Here is a 22,391-nt window from a genome sequence, read left to right on the forward strand (position 1 = left end):
ATGATTTGTACTTTGTGAAGAAGTCTAACAGGGATATCTCACTTCCAGGGCAAGACCGAAACAAAAACTCTGGGACTGCTACATAATTAAAAAAACTTTGGTTTTTGTAATATTTGATGAGAAAATAGAAGGCACAACTGTGCATCAAAACTACATGATTTTGTATTTTAATCTGCTTGCATTGTTTTCATCAGCATATTGGACTTTACAGAAAGTCTTTACTTAAGAAAGATGTATTTTAGTGACAGTAATTAGTTATCTGTAATAAGCTTTCCATATTACCTAAACGTAAGAAGGCTATTAGCAAGGAGGCAGCTTTGAAAAAGGTACATTCAACAACAGATGAACTGATGTCCATCCATGAAAAATTCACCATTCCAGCTCTACGGGATACTCTCCGGTGAGACACGCTGTGCAATGACCAATCTTTCCAACACGTGATTTCTGGGTTTTAAGGCTGTTCTCATTCTCTTGTCTTGCTTTGATACTTTCTTGCACAGACGATACCAGCCCTTCCACAGAAAGATAGACAACACTGTCTGCTCCTAGAGGAAATAAAGAATTAATCAGTTAAAGCTGCAGTATTGTACCAAATGCAATGCTATTTGGAAATGCAGTTGCATTATTGTATGGAGGTGGATCACCTTCACCAAAAGAGAATGGAAATTAAAATTATCAGATCGTAATAAGCCCTGCCCTTCTCAAATTCTTTGTGTGGGGAGCAGGCTCACTGAAATTAGACAGAAGGTTCTGAGTTGGGAACAAATATGTCACATACATACTGCAAAAACAGAAACAAAGTCCAGTGTATGTTAAGATTCCCTAAGCTCCCTGTCGTTTCCCAGAGTTGCCCTGTAGCTCGGGCCTAGAAGCAGATGTGTGAGCGGCTGGTGCTTCCCAAACCCCACCTTGGACTACAAACCCTTACTGGGACTTGGAGGAGGGAAAGACCATCATGTTAAAAAAAATTCGGGATGCAGGTCATGCAGATGTTCTAGCAGTAGGAACATTTGATAGCCTTTTCACATCATTAGTTTTCTATTGTTTGCACTCATTATTTTGTGAATAATACTTAAAAATGAGATCCTGCAAACTTGAAATATTTCAACATGCCTTCATAATAATTTTGGGGAAAACAATTCATTGCAATATTACACAGTGAGAATAGGTATTTAACACAGGAAATCTGAGTTTACAGTTTCCTAACTGTAACCACAGCTATGCCCTTAAACCATTTAAAAAAAATCTTTTGCAGCACAATAGGCCACATATAGTAGAACTCCTCCCTCACAAGCCTTCATGTGACTTCTGTTGCTGGTATCCTGATGAAGAGCATGTTATTTACCACATCACAAGCAACATAAACCATTGGTTCTTCTTTTGTTCTGCTGCAAACATGACTCATTCTAGAGATTTAAGAATGTATTTAACATTCTTTGATTAGTTTCTAATGTAATTTCTTTCAAAGTGAAATATATAATGCAGTTAAAATTATTTACCGAAATTTAAATTTGTAGAAAAATCAGTGGGTGTTTACAAATTCTGAACATATTTTTATGAATGTCTCATGAAAGCAAAACTACATTAGCGTTTCATTATAGGACAGATTTTCACCACTTATTTTCTTCCTGGTATTTTGCCCACAGTAGCTCCTTGTTGTATAGAGTTTCCCAGAAGGAGCTCTGAGTATTGGAAAGCTGTGTTGTCACACCTTTGTAACTTACAGTTATGCAGTTATTCTAATGCTTTCTATTGTTCGGAGAAACACAATTCACTACCTGTGTTAAAAAAAAGTGCGTAGGTAAATTGGTTTGATCCATAGGGAACTCACAGTGCAGAGGTTTAGTGTATCAACCTTATGATTTTTTAGTCAGTTTTGCCACTGTTGCCTTGATGTGTTGTGCTTTGTTTTGATGTAGACAATGAAATATACCTACAGGTGAAACGCTCTACCTCAAAAAAAAAAAGAAAAAAAGAAAGAGTAACATTTACCTATATAGTTTGCAAGATCATGAAATTCAGGTCTGTTGGCAATGAGTTCCTCTTTAGTTGGAATGTTAATTCCCATGTAACAAGGAAATCTTATGGGAGGTGAAGCCACACGGATGTGCACCTGAATAAAAATACAGTTTCAAAACAGACTGCTCTAAGGTAAAGGTCAGCATAACACAATAGCAAAGTCCCAGTTCTGCAAAATAATCATGAAGAACAGAACACAGCACTGCACAGAAGTCATGGAAGGGTTAAAAGTAATATAAAGTTTTTTTCAGATGCCAACACAGCAGGAAAAAGAAAGACAGTTTTAGAATTTATTTTTACAGTATTTCCTAATGTAATTAAAAGGTTCCATCCTGATTTTGCTTTTCTTCTATAGTATTCAGTCCTTGATGCACATGTTTCAGTTTAAAAGTCCAACATTATACAGAACATGTTTGCTCCCATGACAGACTTGCACACTCTGTTTCAATTAAAAAATCTTAATCAATTAAAAAAATTGTGCTCTGGTGACTTAAGGCACATGCTGTTTACTGCAGTATGTGGTTGTACTTCATGCAGTACCACAAGTCACACACATGTCAGGAATACCACACCAATACTTGATTTTCTGATCTTAACTAACTTGTTTTCCATTCTCTTTATTTGCCAGATAGTGCTTTATAAATGGAGACCTGTTCCTCGCCCCTTAATCACTCAAAAATCACAGTCATACAAAAGAAAGTTCTTAACCTGTCTTCATAATAAACACACACTAGCCATTGTTTTTTTGCACGCTTGCCCTCTTAAATAAGGAAAGAATGTATTGTACAAATGAAGACAAACCCCTGTGCTTTACCCTCCCATCAGTCTTCTATTTACATCTGTATTGTACTGACTGAAAATTAACTTACCTCTTTGGCTCCTGATTCTCTCAGTAGTTTTATTATGGGTGAAATGGTATTGCCCCTCACAATTGAATCATCAATGATAACAACTCGCTTGCCTTTAAAGTTATCAGACAGAACACCAAACTTCTTTGCAACACCAAGTTGCCGTAGCCTCATATTTGGCTGGATAAACGTTCTTCCTACATATCGATTTTTACAGAGTACTTCAACGTACGGTAGTCCGCACTGTAAACAGGAGACAGTTAAACAGAATTAATGTCTAAAGAACTGGTTATTCTCAGTTACTGTTTTTTTAAAGCAACCTTAGGACTAAGTATAACTTCACAGTAACCAAAAAACTTTGAAATACCTTAATATAGTGGAATAACGACAGAAAAAACAAGTGCCGATGACTCAGTAGGTGTACCTCGTGTACTCAAGATATAAAGCTTTATCAATACAAAACTCTAACAGCCCATGCCATTATACTCCATTACAAAAAGAGATATGTGTAAATATGCTTGGGAGGAAAAAAAGGCAAGTTAACCTATACCTTTTGAGCATAACCAAGAGCTGCTGGGGTTGCAGACTCTGGAACAGTGCTGACCAGGTCTGCTTCCACGGGTGCTTCAATAGCAAGCTGCTGCCCGCATCTTCTCCTGACTGAATACACCATCTGACCTAAGAACAGCAAGAAGTGTTTTTCGTGGTATGCATAATTCAAATTTCCTCTCAGTTAGCTGTATAAATTTCTGTGGCAAGTTACAGGCATAGAAGTCAGTGAGAAAAGCTCCAGAACTAATAAGCAGTCACTCACGGTCATTTTTTATTTCCTTCCATAATGTCATATTCTAAACATTCACATTCATATCACTACACAGAGAATTAACATCCAGTTTGCCCTAATCAGGTAACTAAAGGTCCTGTGGATGTTACAAAATCTATTTACAGGAAGAAATAAGTAGGAATTATGCCTGCCTGTTCATTATGTGCATATTCTGTTTTTAGGCTGGTTTCCCCAGCAGACAAAGTTTGTGCAATCCTGCTGTTTGCCTCTGCCTGCTTATTAACTTTTAATCAGTTAGCAAAATTCACCCCAAATTTAGTAAGGGGTTAAGAGGCTCAGACACTTTTAAGGTCCTAAAAAATTTGCAACATTGGAGGGAACTGGAGGTATTGTCATGAGATGAGGCACAGCAAAGGATACAGCAGCAGTACTAAGGTATGTAAGAAGTGAGGATACTGAAGGGTACGAAGATCAGGAAAAAAAGGGATGTGAGGCGAAACTGGCTGTATAAGGGTGGAGAACTGTATAGGATCAACAGATGGCATGGCTGTAGAAAGCAAAGAGCTTGTTTGTTAGGTATGAGAGTCCTGGCTAATATCTCGCACTGAGACAATTTTTGAGGGCTTCTGCTGAAATAATTAGAAAAGCATTAGACTTACAACCCCAAGTACTTAGATGAAAGTGCATAGATTTACAAGTTATATTAAAAGCATCTTCCTGAAATAACCCTTTCTTGCAAAGAAAACACCAAGACAGAGTTTTGCAGATCCTATTTCATAAGTCTAATTTTTTAATTAAGAACCAATAATGTTCCTTTCTTAAGTCTCTCACTTTTAAGGGATACTTGCTCTACCTTAATCATGTTTGTGGCTCTTTTCATCCCTTCCATAGGACTATGCAGGCAGGCCTGACTGAGGCTGTATGCACAGTCAGGAACAAGAAGATGATGTTACATGCTCCTCCTGATGAGTTTTATCTTCTCAAGAACTGTGCCAACCCATTCTGTCTCAGCCCTGCTCTGCAAGCTCACATTCAGTACCCTGCTATGATCCCACATCCTTTCCAGAGTCACTGTTTTCCAGGATAACATCTCCCGCTATTCAGGGAGGAGCTTTGTACATTACATCTTCTTACCTTCAAAAATACTGTCTGGTCTTGCAAAATAAACATACTCAAAGATGCAGAATGCTGACGGATCTCCTTCGGGTCTTGGTACAACATCCAGTGTCTGGACATCATACCTGGATATTTTCACAATCTCTCCAGGAAGGACCTCACGATAGTACCTTGAAAGAGAAATGCATAGCCTTTAGAAATGTCCTGAACCTGGATGATAGTTTTAAAATATAAACAAGATTCAACTGACAGGAAAAAATGCTTCTGAACATCCTAACATGACAGTTTGCTTCTTCTTAGGATTTGACCTAGAGTGTTTTAAGACCAACAATAATTTAGTCCTGGATCAATACCAGAGCACTTCTCTATGAAAGCTAATAAACATTATTATGCAATATAAAAAACATAATCAAGAATAAAGTTAGTAGCCAAAAAAATCCTGCCCCACAAGCAAATATCTAGAGAAATATCTGTCTAGTGGTGACAGGCAGCTACGCCTGAATGAAATAAAGCTGACTGGAAATGTACATTCCTATTCTCATATCTGAAGAAATATGGAATAGTATTAGATTTATTATATTACAATGTTTAATCTTATTAAACATTTTTCTAGATCCTTTAGTGAGTCCTCAGGTGGCTATTCTAACAATTTCCATCTAAATCTATCCCAAAATATTTAAATATTCTGGAGATATAAATCAGAGGTGAGTAAATTTGTGCTTATTTGCTGGTCATATGCTAGCATTAGCAGGCAGCAGCACTGGCTACAGAACTTGTAGACAAGATTGCTTTTTAAAATACTCCACACACTTCAGCTGATGGCCTACATGGTAAGCTTCTCTTAACAGAGACTTTGAAGACATTACAGAGAAAGGTTATTCTAATCCATATGTAGAACAAATTGTCTCAAGAAAGCCCCAGTTACCAATAGCTAATAGTTCCTACAGAGATAGGGTAGAAGTGACAGCAAAAGAACACAGAACACCACACCTACAAGAAAACAGTGCAGAATGGAATAAAAGACCTCTAAAGTGCAGTCACATTGCTTCCTCATTTTGCTTTACATTTCTTTTTATTAGGCAGCTGTGTTCTTAACGCAATTTTTCACAGTTTTTTATTTGAAGAGGATCCAACTTCACTTCTTAGTCTAGTCTCCAAATGCACATTTTTATGTCTGACTAGTAAATTAAATATGCTTCCTCATAATCTTTCTTACTTTAATTATGTTCTAGTTCACAATTGCCTTCCACTCCAAACTTCTAAAGATCAATTTGCGGTCTCCCAAAGAGCCTCTTACCCTTCCTTTTTGTCCAGAGAAAGTATCACACCTTTCTTTTCAGAGTATTTTAGCTAGAGAGGTAACATGAATGTCATCTCAGGTTTTGGCTCTGAAGGGTGGACGCATGGAAATAGTTTCAGGTGCCCATCATTTTTTTCAAACAAGGAGGCTGGCTCGTCAGACAGCATATGCTACAGCTCAGGTTAGTCCAGCCTGTGAGCTACCAATGTAACCTTTCTGCACTTGAAGAATTATTTTGTAATACGACGACTCTGCTGCAAATGAGGCTAAAATTAAAAAGTTATATGGATAACCAGGTTTAATGCAACAAGTAAGAGGCATTTACTTTACAACAGCAAAGTTGTCTTTACTGTTACTTTCTGAACACATAATTCTTTTACATTAATCTGTTCAGGAAAATAAACTGGCAAAAAACAGGATTGGCAAAAAAATCCCCTCGAAACAGCACAACAAACTAATCCTTGATGTCTTTCATGTTGTTATGGATTATGATATTTGGCAGTTTGAGGTTTAAAGTTTAATCGCTGCCTGAGGAGAGCTTTCAAATAAAGTAAGAATCAGGGCACTTACTCTGCACCGATAGACAAAAAGCTACAGGATTCAGAGGAGACTACCCATCCTTCTGTTTCACTGTTATCTTTTCCTGAAATGAAAGATTTCAGTTAGAGTCCATAATTCTTGTTACCATTACCCACTCCCACAATTGCACTTCTACTGCAGTATATCTGGCTTGCTATGGTTTAGGTTGCCAAGTGCACAATTAAAGACTCTTGTGATTTCTAACTAAAAGGTTTGGCATTCCAAACTTTCTGTAATATTATTTTTAAAAAAACCCAACAATGTAAACATCATAAACCTGTTCTAGGCAGAAGTGGAAGTAACAGCACCATATTCACAGTTCATGAAGAGAGACAATTCAGATAACTACTTTTGTTATCTCTGCACTATTTCAAACTTTTCCAATTCTAGTTCAGTGACTTCAGATATACATAATTACTGTTGTTCACACAAGAAACTCCTTACTTCTCCTATGCTAAATGTGTCAATAGATAGATCCTTTTGATTACAGTGGATATTGGATTGAACTCCAATAAGGAGAGTTTTCAGAGACAGGCACAGGAAAGATCAAATTGTGTAACATAGGGTGGGAATGTCTGCATGCTTTGAAATAATCTTGATAAATTTTCTTGTGATTATAATTACCAAGTTTTATAAAGATATGGAAACATTTACTGCTTTGCTTTTGAATTACTTTATTTTTATACAAATGAACAGATTTTAACCTCACTTCAGGGGAAAATGTCAATTTGCAGGCTTAATAGGAACACAAAGAACTTTTTCCCATAAATTGATTTTATAGTGTTCCATTACCATCCTATGTGTGACTGGGAGTGCTTGGAATCTAGAAATACATTGCTAGTAATCTAGAACTTTTCAGCCACTTTACTACAGGAGAAAGACAGAAACCAGACTTGTTTCTAGACTGGACGTAGTCCTGGGCAATTCGCTGTAGGTGGCCCTGCTTGAGCAGGGAATTTGGACCAGATGATCTCCAGCATTCCCTTACAACCTCAAGCCTTCTGTGATCCTGTTCATCCCTGCTTTCCTATTTAGCTGATGAGAGGTTAACTAACTTTTCACAAATATTCTACTACAGTTAGGCTGCCTAATCCTGACACTACCATCAGGTGACTAGGATTCCCTTTTGCCAGGAACAGTTTGCAGACTTCCTACAAGTTATTTTTTCCTTATCAACACTTGTGTTTTGAATTTTCAAAACTGACTTTTGCATCACATATTCCTACTTACACCTCAGTAAGTGTAGCTGGAATTGTACTTGTATCAGTGGCTTCAGGCTCAAACTATATATATACATATATATATGTGTATATTAATATATATGTATATTAATATATATGTATGGTTTACCTTTTCCATTCATGTCCCCTACTGGAATAAGGCGACCAATGCAGAGTGGGCGATTCCCATACGGATCACGTACTGCATAGATTATGTCTTTATGCATAATTAGCAATGAATATGAAGTTGGAGTTTCATTCATTAAATTTTTTATTCTGAAATGAGACATAGGTGAACATAATCGTGTGTCACAAAAACAGCCGTGTGCATTTACAGCTGCACATCATGCTGAGAATAGATTGCTGTTCTTGACTCTGAAACCCACCCTCCTCACCTTGCTACCCAGTCGGCTGTATCGTCGTTTTCTAGAGGAGGTGTGAAAGCCAGCAGCTGGGTGATCAGTTCACTGTCAGAACTGGTCGACAGTCCTACGCCATGCCGCATGAGCTTTTAAGACACAAACCAAAATTGTTACCAACATTGAAAAAAAATCTCACATAACACTGCTCAGATTTTAATCTAACAACACACCTTTGTGCAATGAACAAATGTTTTAAAATGTATCAGTTCTTCAGGTGATCAGATCATAGTAACATCAAATTTCTTCTAACAAACCAAATACGTAGAAAGAGCTGGTACAATCATCTATGCCTGGTACTACATTTCTCCCTTTGCATCTCATTCCTTTACTCCACATGCAACCAAAATTAATACCACCAATATTCAGGCCATAAATTCATGTTTGGGACATTTAGTCAGCTTTGTGCTTCTGCTTGCTCTGGGAAAAGAAGTAAAATATACAAGGGAAAATATGAAATTACCTATAGCAGATACAGAAAGAAGTATCAAGGCAGAATGGTGGTTTGGGCACAAAGCAATGAAAAACAAAAAAAAGATGTGTGAAGGGAAGCAGAGTGGCATTAAAAAATTCAAATCCCACAACTTAAAAGTTTGCTAGACCTGGTCAGTCAAATTGTTGTCCTGGCATATTTATGCTTCTAAGGAAGAAGAGATGCATCTGCAGTGTATCTAGCCAACTATTACAACCCGTTCAATGCTGTATGTGTTACAGTTCCTAATTTTTACCTTTAGAAATCATTTTATATCTCATGTAACTCTGATTCTCCACTCTCCATCTCCATTTCCTCACCACTGTTTTTTTTTTCCCATCCATGCATACACTTGTAGCTCTCATTAAAGACGGGCTAGGTTCCTTTGGGCGTGCCATACATTTGCCTCGCTTCAATGCAAGAGTATGTCCTCTTGCTTTTGGATGGAACATATCATAGAAGAGATTTCACAATGAAACATCTGCTAGCTTTTAATTTGGTGCTTTAATACATAGTCTTCTAGCCAAACATACTATAAAATTTGGCATTTGTTGGTTTATGTCCTGACAGTGCTCATGATTAATTTTGCAAGCCAGAAATACAACTAAAGACAATATTCCAAACCAGACATTTCATATTACAATTACCCCACCTTATTATGCCTCTCCTAATTCTAAGCATATGATTTGCTCTATATATCAGCCACCACAAAGGCGCAGAGCTTCAAGCCAAGGTACCTTTTGTTATGGCTGAATTAGTTTTCTCACTTGATCAATAGGAATGTGACCATCAGTCTAGAGGATCGGTGAATTTTCCCCTGTGACAGTTACAAATGCCTCCCCTTCCCAGGATTTTTTTCCCTCAAAATGATCTATTTTGATTATGGGGCTTTTTCACTTCCCCAAGCAGTTTGGTATTAAGACATAGCAAACTTATGGCTCATTGCTGCCTCATACTCAGAAAGAAACGATGTCAGAGCCTCCCAAATGAGATACTAACCTTCCTCCTGAGTCGTACAGCATTTGTTAGTTCCCCGTTGTGTGCCACAGCGATCTTCCCATGAAGAGTCTCTACGACAAAAGGCTGGCAGTTCTGCAGCTCAGAAATTCCCGAGGTGGAGTACCTCGTGTGCCCAATACCGAGGTTTGAAACGTACAGCTTCTTCAGGCTGTCTGCGTTGAAGACATGATTTATAAGACCCATTCCCTTTGGGAGAAAAAAAAAAAGTTTTCTTTGGTTTTGTTTTCCTGGCAACTTCCTCATTTCTCCTTGTGTTTGGTTTTGGTACAGCATTAATGCAAGCAACTTTAACAGAAAGGCAAATAACCTGAAAGATACGGGAAAGAAAGAAGCTGAGTAGGTGTCATAGTGACATATGAGATCCCATTACTCCTATTTTTAAATAAAGCAATATATATTTTTGCGCTGAGGATTTCATGGAACAATCTCTTCCCTGACTAAAAATACATCTTCTGAAAAACACTACTATGTGTTGTTTAAAAACACCAGAAAAAAAGACTGCCAGAAGACAAGCAAAGAAGAAAAAAGTTGCAAGAAGGAAATTCTATGTAGAGAACACCTTTTACAAGTTAGCAGTATATTGGATTTACTTTTATACTGGGTCCATGATAATGTTTATTCGATTCCACTGTCATTCTTGCCAATGTCAGAAGCAAAGCTATTTTCAAGAGGTTTTATTGTTTACTTAAAACAAATTTTTCATATAGCCAGGTTGCCTTCTATCTAAAGCAGAAACGCATCACAACTTTTTAGTCAGCTGTCAGGAGTTTCTTTTGGCAACAAGCATTATGTGGAGACAATTTAGCAGCAAGAATAGTCTGAAAAAACTGCACAGAAAGTAGAAGTTAAGACTGGATTCCAGGCGAGGGCTCCTGCAAACTCCTGCTGCTTCTGCTGCCTGTGGAAAATATTTACATCCTTCTACACCTGTTTCCCTGTCACACATGGTAATTGTGATTGATATACACGATAGCACACATGATAACACTTCTCTAGGATCTTCAAAGATAGATGGGAGAGGTCTGAAGATGTGAATGGTTCATAACCTGCGCTGTAGGTACAACAACAAGAGAGTGGGATGGGACAGAAAGGAAGGAAATTGGTTGAACTGTTTTCAGAGCTCAACCAAAAGAGCTTAAAGAAAGCTCAGCTTTAGGGTATTTTCTGCTGTGGTTGCATATGTGATTTTAGGATACTTACTATCACATTAAAAAGTTACTGCCTCAAACTGGTATAAGTTTGCTTCAATCATTCATCAAACTTTATGCCAGATCAATTATCATCTGTTGTCACACAGATGACATAAAGGTGGTCTAGAGTCTATGTCATGTGCTCATGTATGTACAGAAATGCAACCACGCACCCTTATTTTACTTAGGCCAACTTTATCCTAACAGGAGGTCTCACTGTTCACAGGTCCAGTATTAATGGATGTGGCCGCATTAAGCATTGCAACAGCTTAAATAAGCAATGTTGGTTTAAACCAGATTTGGTTACACAAGTACATAATCTTTTAATTGCAGTTTCAAATATTCCTCTGATTCAGACTGCGCTGGTGTGGTATGGCAAATGTGAATGACACTGGTGTAAAAAGTTCCCAGTGAAGACAATTTTCTGTCTGTATTATACAAGGCCTGGTACATGCCAGAACATGATGATGGTCTGATGAATAGTCTTTCTCCCACTGGCATCACTGTATCTGTACAAGAGATTTAAGTTTTTCCACATCCTGAGCTAACAGAGCTATGACACTAATGTTTTGTTATACAAATCTAGCTGAAAGGCTCTGACAGGCAAATCTGGACGAGTCTTTATGGGAGAGTTTAAACCAAAGGATTAATAGCCTTTGTCAAGGGCTATTAATCTGTGGTCAAAGGCTGGCAACAATCAGGGAACACATATCCATGCCTTAGGTGTTCCAGTTCTTACTCAAAGATATATTATTGTATGTAAATACCTATGTAAAATATGTATTGCCTTAAACTGTTGACAAAGGTGAGTTTGCACAGAAGCATTGGGTAGTAAATGCAGTGAGAAGCAGGCACCTTTTCCATCCTGTTGTCTCTGCTATGAAGAAGAGTCAACTGGAGTTTGGAGGACATATGGATACAGTAGCATCTTAGCTGCTGACATTTTTATGGACTAGTTTACAAGTCAGAGTCCTAAACATACTTTCACCAGTGTAACAGACCCAAATGTTTGTTACATTAGCACCACTTCCAGGATTAAACAAGTCATATAAATTGTACTCCACAGGCACTTTATTACACTGTGGTTATTACAGTTTTTAAAAGTGCCGTAGCTGAGAAATGTATTTCAAGGATAAAAGAAACCATCACGTGCTCTGCAGCTCTTAAAATATCAAAGCTGATACCATGAGATAGTCAATTACATTCTTAGCATGACAACTAAGTATTGCAGCTCAGTGACATGGAAACACTACAAATTATTATATCACCTGCTGGAAGTTCATTCTGTGAAGCACTTTTTTACTATGGGATTTATAGAGCAGACTGCTTCAAAGGAAGCTGGAATTCCTGTAAACCTTAAGGAAAGCTGAAAACCAAGCAGGAGCAGGAATGAAGAACAGATAACACAGTGCCCAAGTTAAGAAAAGCTGCATTTAAAAGTGTATGTATGTGTGTGTGTGAATCAGGCTGTAAGTAACAGTAGAGGGAAATGCCTGAAGAGGGGACAAACATGATGCTTGAAGAGACAAGAATTTGCACGAGGCATTGAGCAGTCATGCATAGGTACACATGCTGCTGCAGCAAAGCAGTTCTTACTCTTTGACTCATTTGAACAGCTTAATTAATCTTCCTCAGAGACCTCTGAACATTATGACAGACTGCTTGCTGACTGCGGTCAGAAAACACACATTAAGAACTGCCCCATGGTTATTTTGTTGATGTAGTTTTATTTCCTGTCCTTTCCTCTTCCAGGATGGAACAGGCTGGTGATTTTTTTTTTTCCTGATCACTATTCAATGCAGAATGAGCAGAAATATCCCCAGAGCATGCAGGTATTCTCCTGGCATAATACTTTCGAGGCTATGGACATTTTATATCTTTTAATATCCCCTGTGATTCTTTTAGCTCGAGAAAGACTGGGTGACCACCTTCTTAGGCCTCCATTCATTCTTTTATTCTGTTTATTTTTACCTATGGGCAAAGTATCAGCCACTTCCTTGAGTCTCACTAATGCAAGAATTAGTCATCCATTTGCTTGTGCATAGCCTGTAACTGTATTTCTTTTCTCTTGATCTCACGTTGCATCGGTGCTCTTCCAAATCTCCAGAGTTAACACCTTAGGTGCAGGGTGACTTTGGTAAGTAGCTTTCATGACATCAGTAGCCTGATCTGGATACTTCTGTGTGTCTGCCACTGTATGCATGGATGCACACAGCAGGATAATGTTGGCATATTTGTTTTAAACATGCACTTAAGACAGAAATTGCACAAATAAACAGTAGTAGATACTATCACTGACAAAACCAAAACAGTCCATCAAAACATACTACTTTCCCTCTAGCCCATTTTCTAGCTGAAACAAACTTTCATGCATCTCAGTTAGGCATCTACAAAACATTCGGTTACATTTTACCTTGTGCACTTTGAATGCCTGGGATGACTCTCCATCACTTGTCACAATTCCAGCACTCTCCTGGCCCCTATGGACAAAATAGAATTAACATAAAGCACTGAAATGCTTAGAATGAAATGCTTTAACATGCAATGGATTGGTGGGGTTTCATCTGTTCTTTACAACATGAAATGTTACTGTAAGCTTATTTGTTGTTTTATTTCACAGGCTTGTAATCAAAACTGGTTTCTTGCCCATGTTATGCTTTATTTCAAAACAGTCACATAAGGTTTGTGCCTCAGCCCACTGAATTCAGTGGTAATCTTTCCACTAATAAGCACTGGCTCAGGCTCTTACTGCAGTCCTATTTCAGTGTGGGCATAAAATAACAGCAGATGCTTAATCTGAAAAGCCAATTTGCAGTGATAGTCTGGGCTCTAGTAGTAGGCTTTATAGCACTACTCTATTTCTGCTTTGGTTTGGGGAGGGGTGTTAAGAAACTGATGGTTTTGCCTAAGGAAATGCATTGTCTCCTTCACTGATCACCTCTGCAAAAGCTTTTGCATTCTTGCACTTAAGCAGTCAAACTAGCATTTACAGATCTAAAAGGTGTATGGACCCTCTGATAAAAGTGTTTGAGCACATAAAACTACTACTGGGCATCACAGCTTCTGAACTCAAGCAAAGGAAGTCTGGTGTACAGCATCACTGCAAATGGAAATACTTCTCTTAGAGCAGCTCAGCCTCAGGCTGGCAGTTGTACTTTGTGGAGCAGAAGAGCTTCATCAGCTGAAATGAGTTTTCCCTAGCCTGCTTCCAGTTGTCCCAGCCCTGTCTCCGTGCGCTGTCCCCCGGGCCCATGGGCAGCAAGCACACCGGCAGGTTCCCTGACGCGGCCCTGCCAGAGGCAGTCAGAATACTGCACAGCTGCCCAAGGTTTATAATTCAGTCCTTATCCATTGAAAAGGTATGTTTTGCAGACTGGGTTTTTGTGGGTAAGAGCGCAGGCTGCTTGGTCTTCCTTTGAAAGGCTTCCTGGAATAAGGCAGAGTGTCACCTCTAACAAAACTGCTGCCATATACCCCCCATGCCTGTAACGCTCATAGGGACTTTGATGGACTGGTAAACTCCTGTCCACTCTCATATATAATAATGACTGAAAAGCAAAAATGTTTTCCTTAAAAAAAGAAACACTTAGAATATTTTTAGAACATTAGAAAAAGATGCTATTTGCATATTAGACTGGTGTAACTCAACTGAAGTAACTGGAATTATTTAGTATAAGCAACAATAAAACTGGGCACAAAAAAAAAATCTACAGAATGGATTCTAATCTACAACTGACCATGCTCATGACACATTTTCTCCAATTCCTAAAATCCCTTTATTGGTCACTACCCCCAGTTGCATGTAAAGCAAAATTTTAAAGAACATTTGCCTACATAAAACCAAACCAAACCACACATATCTGAACGAATTTACCCTGTCATTGACACAGATCTTCAAGAGAAAAATCAGAGACGAGGACATTCTTAAACGCATTTATTTTAACTCAGAAAGATGTCCCATCTATAAACACAAAGACTGGTAGTAAAACTTAAGGGTTGACATAGTGCATTCAGCAACTTGAAATTCCAATGTTAATACTACAGACAATTTCCATTTAAATACTGACACTGTCCCTTTAAACATCAACAAAATCAATAAAGAGGGAAGCAAACACCTGAAGGAAAGGGCTTTGCAAGTCGTTGGATTACATCTTTCATGCAGCACTAAGGAAAGAAACAGAGCTCAATTTCATTGCCACAAAGCTTATACAATTTTACCAATTTAGTGAGATTTTTAAGTGTGCAAGCTTTTTATTGAAACATCACTAATAACCACTGAATAATTATTAGAGTTAGAAATGTGAATATATGACCATCAATTCAAAACCAAACACTACACAGAGAAGCAAATATAAAGCGGGATGACCCTGTCCACGTCACTATCGTATCAACTATCGCAACCTTGCAACTTGTGGGGCAGGCTCAGCCCCACGGCTCCCCCCAGGGGAGGCAGGAGCCGCCGCCGTGCCCACCCAGCAAAGGGCACCAAGAAGGGGGTTTGTGGGGCTTTTCTTCGTGTTGTTTTTCTTGTTTTTAAAGGAACGAGATAGTGTGACTCTCTCCTTCCCCCCGCCTCATTACACCACCGTGCTCGTACTGAAGCCACTTCTCCAGGAAGGACTGACGCCCCTCGGCCCAGGCCCAGGCGCGGCCCGGCCCGTGGAGCCCACCGCCCCCCCGCACCGAGCTGCTTGGCTCGGCTGCCTCTAACACCGAGCCCGCTTATTTGGCAGTTTCTCAAGTTACTCCCCTCAGGCAGCTTGAGCCAGTAAAACTAGATCCTTTCATCTCGGCGGAGCGAGCTGACAACCAGCCGTCTGGTTTCCTAGGAAACAAAACCTTGGCTAGAAATAGTGAATCATTTCCAGGTCACTTTCAACATGGAGAGTGGAGCAGGGAAGCACTGGACTGAGGAGGAGGTTAAAGCCTTGTTAAGCGTCTGGTCAGAAAAAAATATCAGAAAGCAACTCCACGGCACCCTGAGGAATAAAGGAATATTTATCTACATTGCTAAAAGGTTGCAGGAGTTAGGAGTTTGCAGGGATTGGAAACAGTGCCGTGCAAAGTATAAAAACCTGAAGTATGAGTACAGGACGGTTAAATATGCCCACAACTCTGGGGATGTCACTAAAACCATGAAGTTTTTCCATGATCTGGATGCCATATTGCGATACGAACCTGTCACACAATTAGCAGCAGAAGAAAACGGCAGGTGTTCTGCGGCTGAGACGCAGCTCAACACAAGCCCCACAACAGAGAGCACGCAAGGTAAAAAACTGGTTTTGCTTCTGTTTTTCTCTCTTTCCTTAAAAACCACAGGGAACAAAACCGAAGCCTGAGTTTGCTCGAGCCAAAGCGGAGGCTGCGCAGCCCCGACAGCACTGTTTTAGAACTGACTTGATGCACTCCTGGTGCAGGGGAATAAAATGTTAGCACCCACCAGTGTCGAAGTCTGTAAATACAGCGGAATTCTAGCAAAATTATGCTAACCGCTTGTATTGCTGCCTCGGTGAGTACTCACTGGTGTCAAGGCTTCTGCACTGGGTTGAAACGTTAAATTAAGGAAAGCTGTTTTCTTTCCCTTTGATATTCGTCTGCAGTACTTTGGAAGCAGGTTTTGTAGAGCTCCAATTCAGATGTAAACTTAAAGAAAGATAAAAGTAAAGGCTGAAACGGTCGTGTTTTTTTTAATAACGTTATTTGTGATACAAGTGAAATTTAGGATTATTTCTTTGTAACTGAAAATTTAGGTATGATGACTAAAGGTAAATTAAATTATTTTGTAAGCAATTCAACTTATATATTTGAGAAACAGAGGGATGTTTAATAACTTCTAATTAAAAATTGTAATGTAGTGAGGAAAGTAAAAATCATGTTTATTGGACTATTTTGAGGCAAACCAAATGAATACAACTGCTTTTATTCTGAAAGAGATTTTAACAAATTATTTGCATCTCGTTTTATTCACCCCTCTCCACATATGCATTTAAGCCATGCTTAACATTTCATTAGGGTCAATCTGCTATTTGACATCACTCAAATCTCCTTGTCACATCCTAAATGTCACTGAAGTATAAGCCCCAATAACAGTTATAAGTACCAAAATAATATGGCTAAAAAGAGAAATGCAAAGCTTAGCCGTTTGTTCCCCACAGTATGTGGCAATTTACCTTAATTAAGATTGTGAATCTTTTTTAAGAAAACAAAAAACTCACATTAGTATCAGGGCGGGGGGGGAGATTGCCAAAGGCACAAAAAGGAGCTGGACATCTAGCTTGCCCTTGTACCCTTCCACGTCTCCCTCTACAATGCTGTTTTACAGGTCTGAGGAAAAGAAATTGCCATTTTTCTTGTCATTGTTTACCTTAACGAAAAGCTTGACCTTAATTTGTCACCACTAGCAGAAAGCCTCTGATCTGTCAAAGTCACTTTAAATTAAAATGGCAATTTTATAATATTTTAACATGTGCTTTCTGCACTGTGTATTGAAATCAATTTTTATTTTTAAACTTGCAGAACTGAGGGCCAAATCTTTGGCTAATACAGGCTGTTACACTTCTGAGGACTACATGAAATTAAGATAGTGTCCTTCAGCTGAGGATTTGCCCTTAGATTACCCTCTGTGTTTTGATGTAGTTTGCACTGTTAATCCTAATTCTCATCTGCCTTAGACCTCTAACAAGTTTAAATCAGAAAAGGTTAATTTCCATTGTGAATCCCAAACTAGAATATTAAAAAAAAAATTACCCCTGGGTGAGGCACACCTCATTCTGAAGCATTAGGACAGTCTGATTTTAAAGGTGATATAATTATATGTATCTCTTAAATGCACAAGCATTTCTGTTACTGCCTTAAAGGAAAAAACAAACAAGTTTTATGAATAAACAGAAATTAAATGCAACTAACTGTAATAATGCAACACTAACGGTAACAATTTAAATGTAAAGATTCCCACACCAAGCATAATTCAGCCACAAAGAAAACACACTAAGACAGAAATGTGTCCTGCAGCTATGCAGTATATATACATCCCTAACAAGAGGCAGAGAGAACAGCTGTGAGAACATCAACTTTCTTTAAGAATACAAGTCACGCAAGTAGGGCCGTACTAGGGGCCCAGTCCCTTTCCTGCTGCAGCTGGAGTTGCCATGTGTGTCCAGGGGAGGCCGCCCAGCTCAGCGCTTCGCAGGCCCTGGTAAGGCTAACACGGCACTTGTGGCTCTGCAGCTGATGCCCACAAGTTCTTTAGTGGGGGCAGATGTGAGGGTGTCGGTGTCGCTCCCACAGAAGGGAAAGCGATTCCCCATGCAGGCGAAGGCAGCCGGCTGCCCCTGCCCCAGCAGTGACCCTGGGGGCTCGCCCCCGGCCTGCCGGAGGAAGGGGACTGCTTTAATGTGGGCATCATCCCCCGTAAGGAAAACGGACCCCTGTACAGCTGCGTCCCTGCAGGCCCCCGCCGGGCTTCTCCCATTCCACCACAGAGCGTTACAGGAGAGGAGGGGAAAATGGTCCCTCTCCTCTTTAAAAAGGGGCCAAGAAGCCTCATTTTGACAGAGCTGGAGCAACCAAGGGTGTCTAGGCTTGTGACTCGAGTAGCAAGAGCAAAATGCTATCAACAAACTAAAACCTGTGCCAAATACTACTGTCCACCATGCACGTCTCATTTTATTTGAAGAACTTAGTAGCTATACCAATTTGTTTTGTTTAAAAAGCATGACAAGGGGCAGGGCATGCTCCCGAAGAAATTACTGTATTTTTAACATTCTGCTTAGCCTCAGCCTAAATATTCATACCCATCCTTAATGTAAAGCTGCAAACCACGTCTTTGTGTTTGATTTGCCCGATTATGTCAACTACTGGGAGATTTCTGGGGAGGGGAAGGAAAGGGAAGGAAGGGAAAAAAGAGAGTACTTTTATGGGACGGAATGGTATTTCCATAGTGTCTCCCTGAGTTTTTTCTTCATATCTGGTAAAATCAGTTTTGTTTTGAAAGTGTAATTGAAGAAATTCATACTGAAAATCCCAATCAATCCAAGAGAGAGGTGTCTCAGGACAAACTTGGTAGCAACACACACCCCAATTCCCAGCTCCTTCATGGAAAGATGACACTTTCTGCCTAAGCACATACAGCAGTGCAAGCCAGAGATTTTCATGTTGTCCTCCCAAAATACGTTTTCAGAGGCAAACACAGAGTTTAATCATTAAAAAAGATACAAGTCAACATGTTCACTTCTCTTAAAATTTAGTTTGTGTATTATCCCAGTAATCAACAACCAAGAAAATCCACATAGAGTGATGGTACACTATGAAAAATGGTATCTTTCATTAGAGTTCAAATTAATGACCTTCCCATTTTGTTAACCAGTTTTGATGGTTTCAAGTTAAATCAAGTATTAATAAATTGAGTACATTATTCACAAAAGTAAAGCTCATCTAGTAATTCATGTTAAGTTACTTACGCTCTTTTATATTTCTGTCTTTATGTTTAAATATTAACGCAGTGGTCACTTTCCTTGACCTTCACTTTACCACAGCAAATGCAGAAAAATTATCAAGTCTTGAGCAGAAATGCATCAGCAATGACAATATTATCATACGTACAAAACTCAGACAGCTACTAGAAATGCAGAAAGATCCTTCAGAAATGCCGACTTGAAAATGCCACTCATAGATAGTTTTCCATGTCTGGAGTTTAACATTAAACACGTCACTGACAAGTATTTTATATACACATTTTTTTAATAAGAGTGTGCAATACTCTTATTGAGTAACTTTTTTGCTCATCAGATGCTCTTTTTTCCATTAAATATTCTAACATCTTTTTGTGTTACCTGTTCTTATTTACTTAACATAATAAATTGCTTCTTTTTAATATTACAGTGTAATTAAACTTGCTCATTCTAGTACCCATGGCACACTCAGCAGCCTTCCAACAGAGGATTTATTTCCCCTCTCCATAGTTTGCTTTGCAGCTCTTAAGCGGACAAAACGCCAGTCCTGGTGCTGGAGGTGGAAGCAGGAGCACACCTTTCCCTCCGCCAGCCTGGCCACAGGAGCTGGCAGCTCCTGCCAGCGAAGCAAGGAGGACAGCTGGGAGCAGTCCCAAATCAGGCCACTGCATTGCTGAGTCACTCGGAGCCTTGCTGAAAGTCAGGAGGATTTAGGATAATGTTTTCAAATGAATCCAGTTTTCAGTTTCACCTACGTCAGGGTTACCAGGTTGCATCCTAACCGCACCTCGTTGCTATTCCTGGTGACGAACTACCGCAGTGCCTTTGAACAGGTGGCTTTGATCTGTGTGACCTGCCTGGCTGGAGCTCACAGTAGCTCCGTCCCCTTACAATGAATCAACATTTCAAACCTCCTGTCAACATGGTACGTTGAATACAGCGTCTTACCATATAACAGCTTAGAAGTCTGTACTCCCTGAAAACTGAGCTGATTCAGAGCCTGACTTACACATGCTGCTTTCCAAACTTACATAGCAATTGCTATAATATTGCTTTTTAAACAAATGTAGGAGTGCTATACTGTGAAAAGCTAGACTGAATCCTGTCTGCTACAAGTATGTCTGTTCTCTAGTCACAATACTTTCCCGCTTTCTCTATGCCATTAATGAATTCCATAGATCGCCAGTACTCTTTGCAGAATACTCTTGATTTCTTCATAATCTTCTCTAAATATTCTTGGATTTTTTTTTTTGTTACATAAATGGATTTGTGCTTATCTGAATCCATGTGCAAAGTCCACTTTTATTTGTATGTCTCTTACTTTTCATTATCTACTTTCAAACTATATTTTTGATGTGCTATCCACCCCAAATACTGCGTCAGAAAAGCATACAAGTCACTAGAATCAAGTCGGTTTCTACAAGAACTTTAAAATACATTTCAAACAGGTTTCATATGCAAGATACAAAATAATTTAATTTACCTTCTAAAACTCATGTCAAATAACAGGCCAAATTAATCTTAAATTTGATTTAAATACAAATTCAGTGTGGAGATTACAAAGTTAATAATCTTCTCATTGTGTATGGACATTTTCACTTAAACTAATTTAAGCTAAATTAGTCCATACCTATTTTTCATCTAAAAACTCTTTCCTTCCCAGGTGAAATATCAGTTTCTTTAGAAGATTATGAGGATGCTTCAGGAGATCCACTACTTTTTATGTCCCATGTCAGACCAGTTCAACTAGGTATAGTATGATGGCGCAGAGAGATCAAAAACTGAAGAGCAGCATGGCTGTCAGAGCACTTTCTGAGAGCTTGAATACGCCGTCATTCTGTTTCTGATCAACATAGCTTTAAAATAGCCACACTTCTGCACCATCTCCTTCCCAGATTTAGCACTCAGCAGTCTCGTGCATCACTAAATACTGACCCCTGTATATGATGTAACACCTGCATGACCACTGTTCACATTCAAAACACATCCCACGCTATAGCTTAATCATATTAACCACATTAATTTTGTTAAGTGCTAGTGGAAAGTATGCCAAATGGTAGTGTGTGATACCCTTGTCAACTTGTGGATTTTCTCTAACGCTTGTCATTTCTGCTTAAAGCAGCATGAGTGAGTGGCCTGAGCCAGGAGAGAGATGCAGAGGTCAGACCTGTCCCACTGAGCAATCCAGATTTGCAGTGGTCTTCAAAGCAACTGTATCCTCTCTCCAAGCAAGGGGTGGTCAGCAATGCTTTAGTCCAACCAACCATACAACTCATCTGGAAACCATGCTTCTAGAGTAATTTTGCTCAGGAAGGTCATTGTAGAGCAAAGGCACAAATCTGGCAAGCCAGAAAGAAGAAGATCCTAGGCATGAGCCCCTTCAAGGGGTGCTAAAGGGAATGGAGAAACCTGAACACATTTTAAGCAGAATTAGGCAACCGATGAGCTGATTCCTTGCCTGGATGAACAGCTGCACTGTCCTCAATTTCCTATGTGCTCTTTCCATTTTTTACATACCCTCTATGCCCTAGCATACATCCCAGTCCAGTTCCAACAACCTTCACTACAGAATCTCCAAGGTGCTTTATTCAGGGAGAAAACAAGGTCCCAGTTAAACCTACGGCTTTTACATTACACACTATACCCCTCTTGCCCAGCATAAGAAATGAAGGAAGGGACAAGAATCTCACATGGAATTATATGCACATACATATAAACAAAACTTTTACTGCAGTAACTACCTGAATCAAATTTTACAGGAATATGTCTGTGTTACTCAGTGTTCTTGCAACACACTGCCAAGCAGATTCTTTTGGCCTGCTAAAAAATTTTCAATTCTGAGAAAGCTGCTTTCTGCAAAGCCAGCAAAAATAAATTCAATTGCATGGGCTCTCAAGTATGCACTGATACTAAAACGTCTTCCGTAGTGCCTCTCTTAGTCTTTAGATTTCAGGCACTATTTCAGACACCACTG

General features: G+C 39.2%; 2 protein-coding genes across 2 annotated transcripts in view; one reads left to right on the plus strand and one right to left on the minus strand.

The window, feature by feature from the left end:
* Positions 1–369: 369 nt before the first annotated feature.
* PPAT (phosphoribosyl pyrophosphate amidotransferase) lies at positions 370–14,220 on the minus strand. Its single transcript, XM_068404149.1, has 11 exons — positions 14,123–14,220; positions 13,381–13,447; positions 9,757–9,963; positions 8,262–8,374; positions 7,997–8,142; positions 6,638–6,710; positions 4,786–4,937; positions 3,418–3,545; positions 2,889–3,110; positions 1,993–2,113; positions 370–545 (listed from the first exon to the last, which is right to left on the minus strand). Exons 1-11 carry the CDS (start codon positions 14,218–14,220, stop codon positions 370–372), a joined length of 1,503 nt encoding a protein of 500 aa, XP_068260250.1.
* Positions 14,221–15,847: 1,627 nt separating this feature from the next.
* Positions 15,848–22,391, plus strand: part of PAICS (phosphoribosylaminoimidazole carboxylase and phosphoribosylaminoimidazolesuccinocarboxamide synthase) — a 43,061-nt gene continuing 36,517 nt past the window's right edge. The window contains exons 1-2 of the mRNA XM_068404150.1: positions 15,848–16,235; positions 21,081–21,167. Coding sequence (XP_068260251.1) covers positions 15,848–16,235; positions 21,081–21,167 — 475 coding nt within the window. The remainder of the gene's footprint in view (positions 16,236–21,080; positions 21,168–22,391) is intronic.

This window comes from Nyctibius grandis, chromosome 6 (genome assembly GCF_013368605.1).
Source record: "Nyctibius grandis isolate bNycGra1 chromosome 6, bNycGra1.pri, whole genome shotgun sequence".
Taxonomy (NCBI): Eukaryota; Metazoa; Chordata; class Aves; order Nyctibiiformes; family Nyctibiidae; genus Nyctibius; species Nyctibius grandis.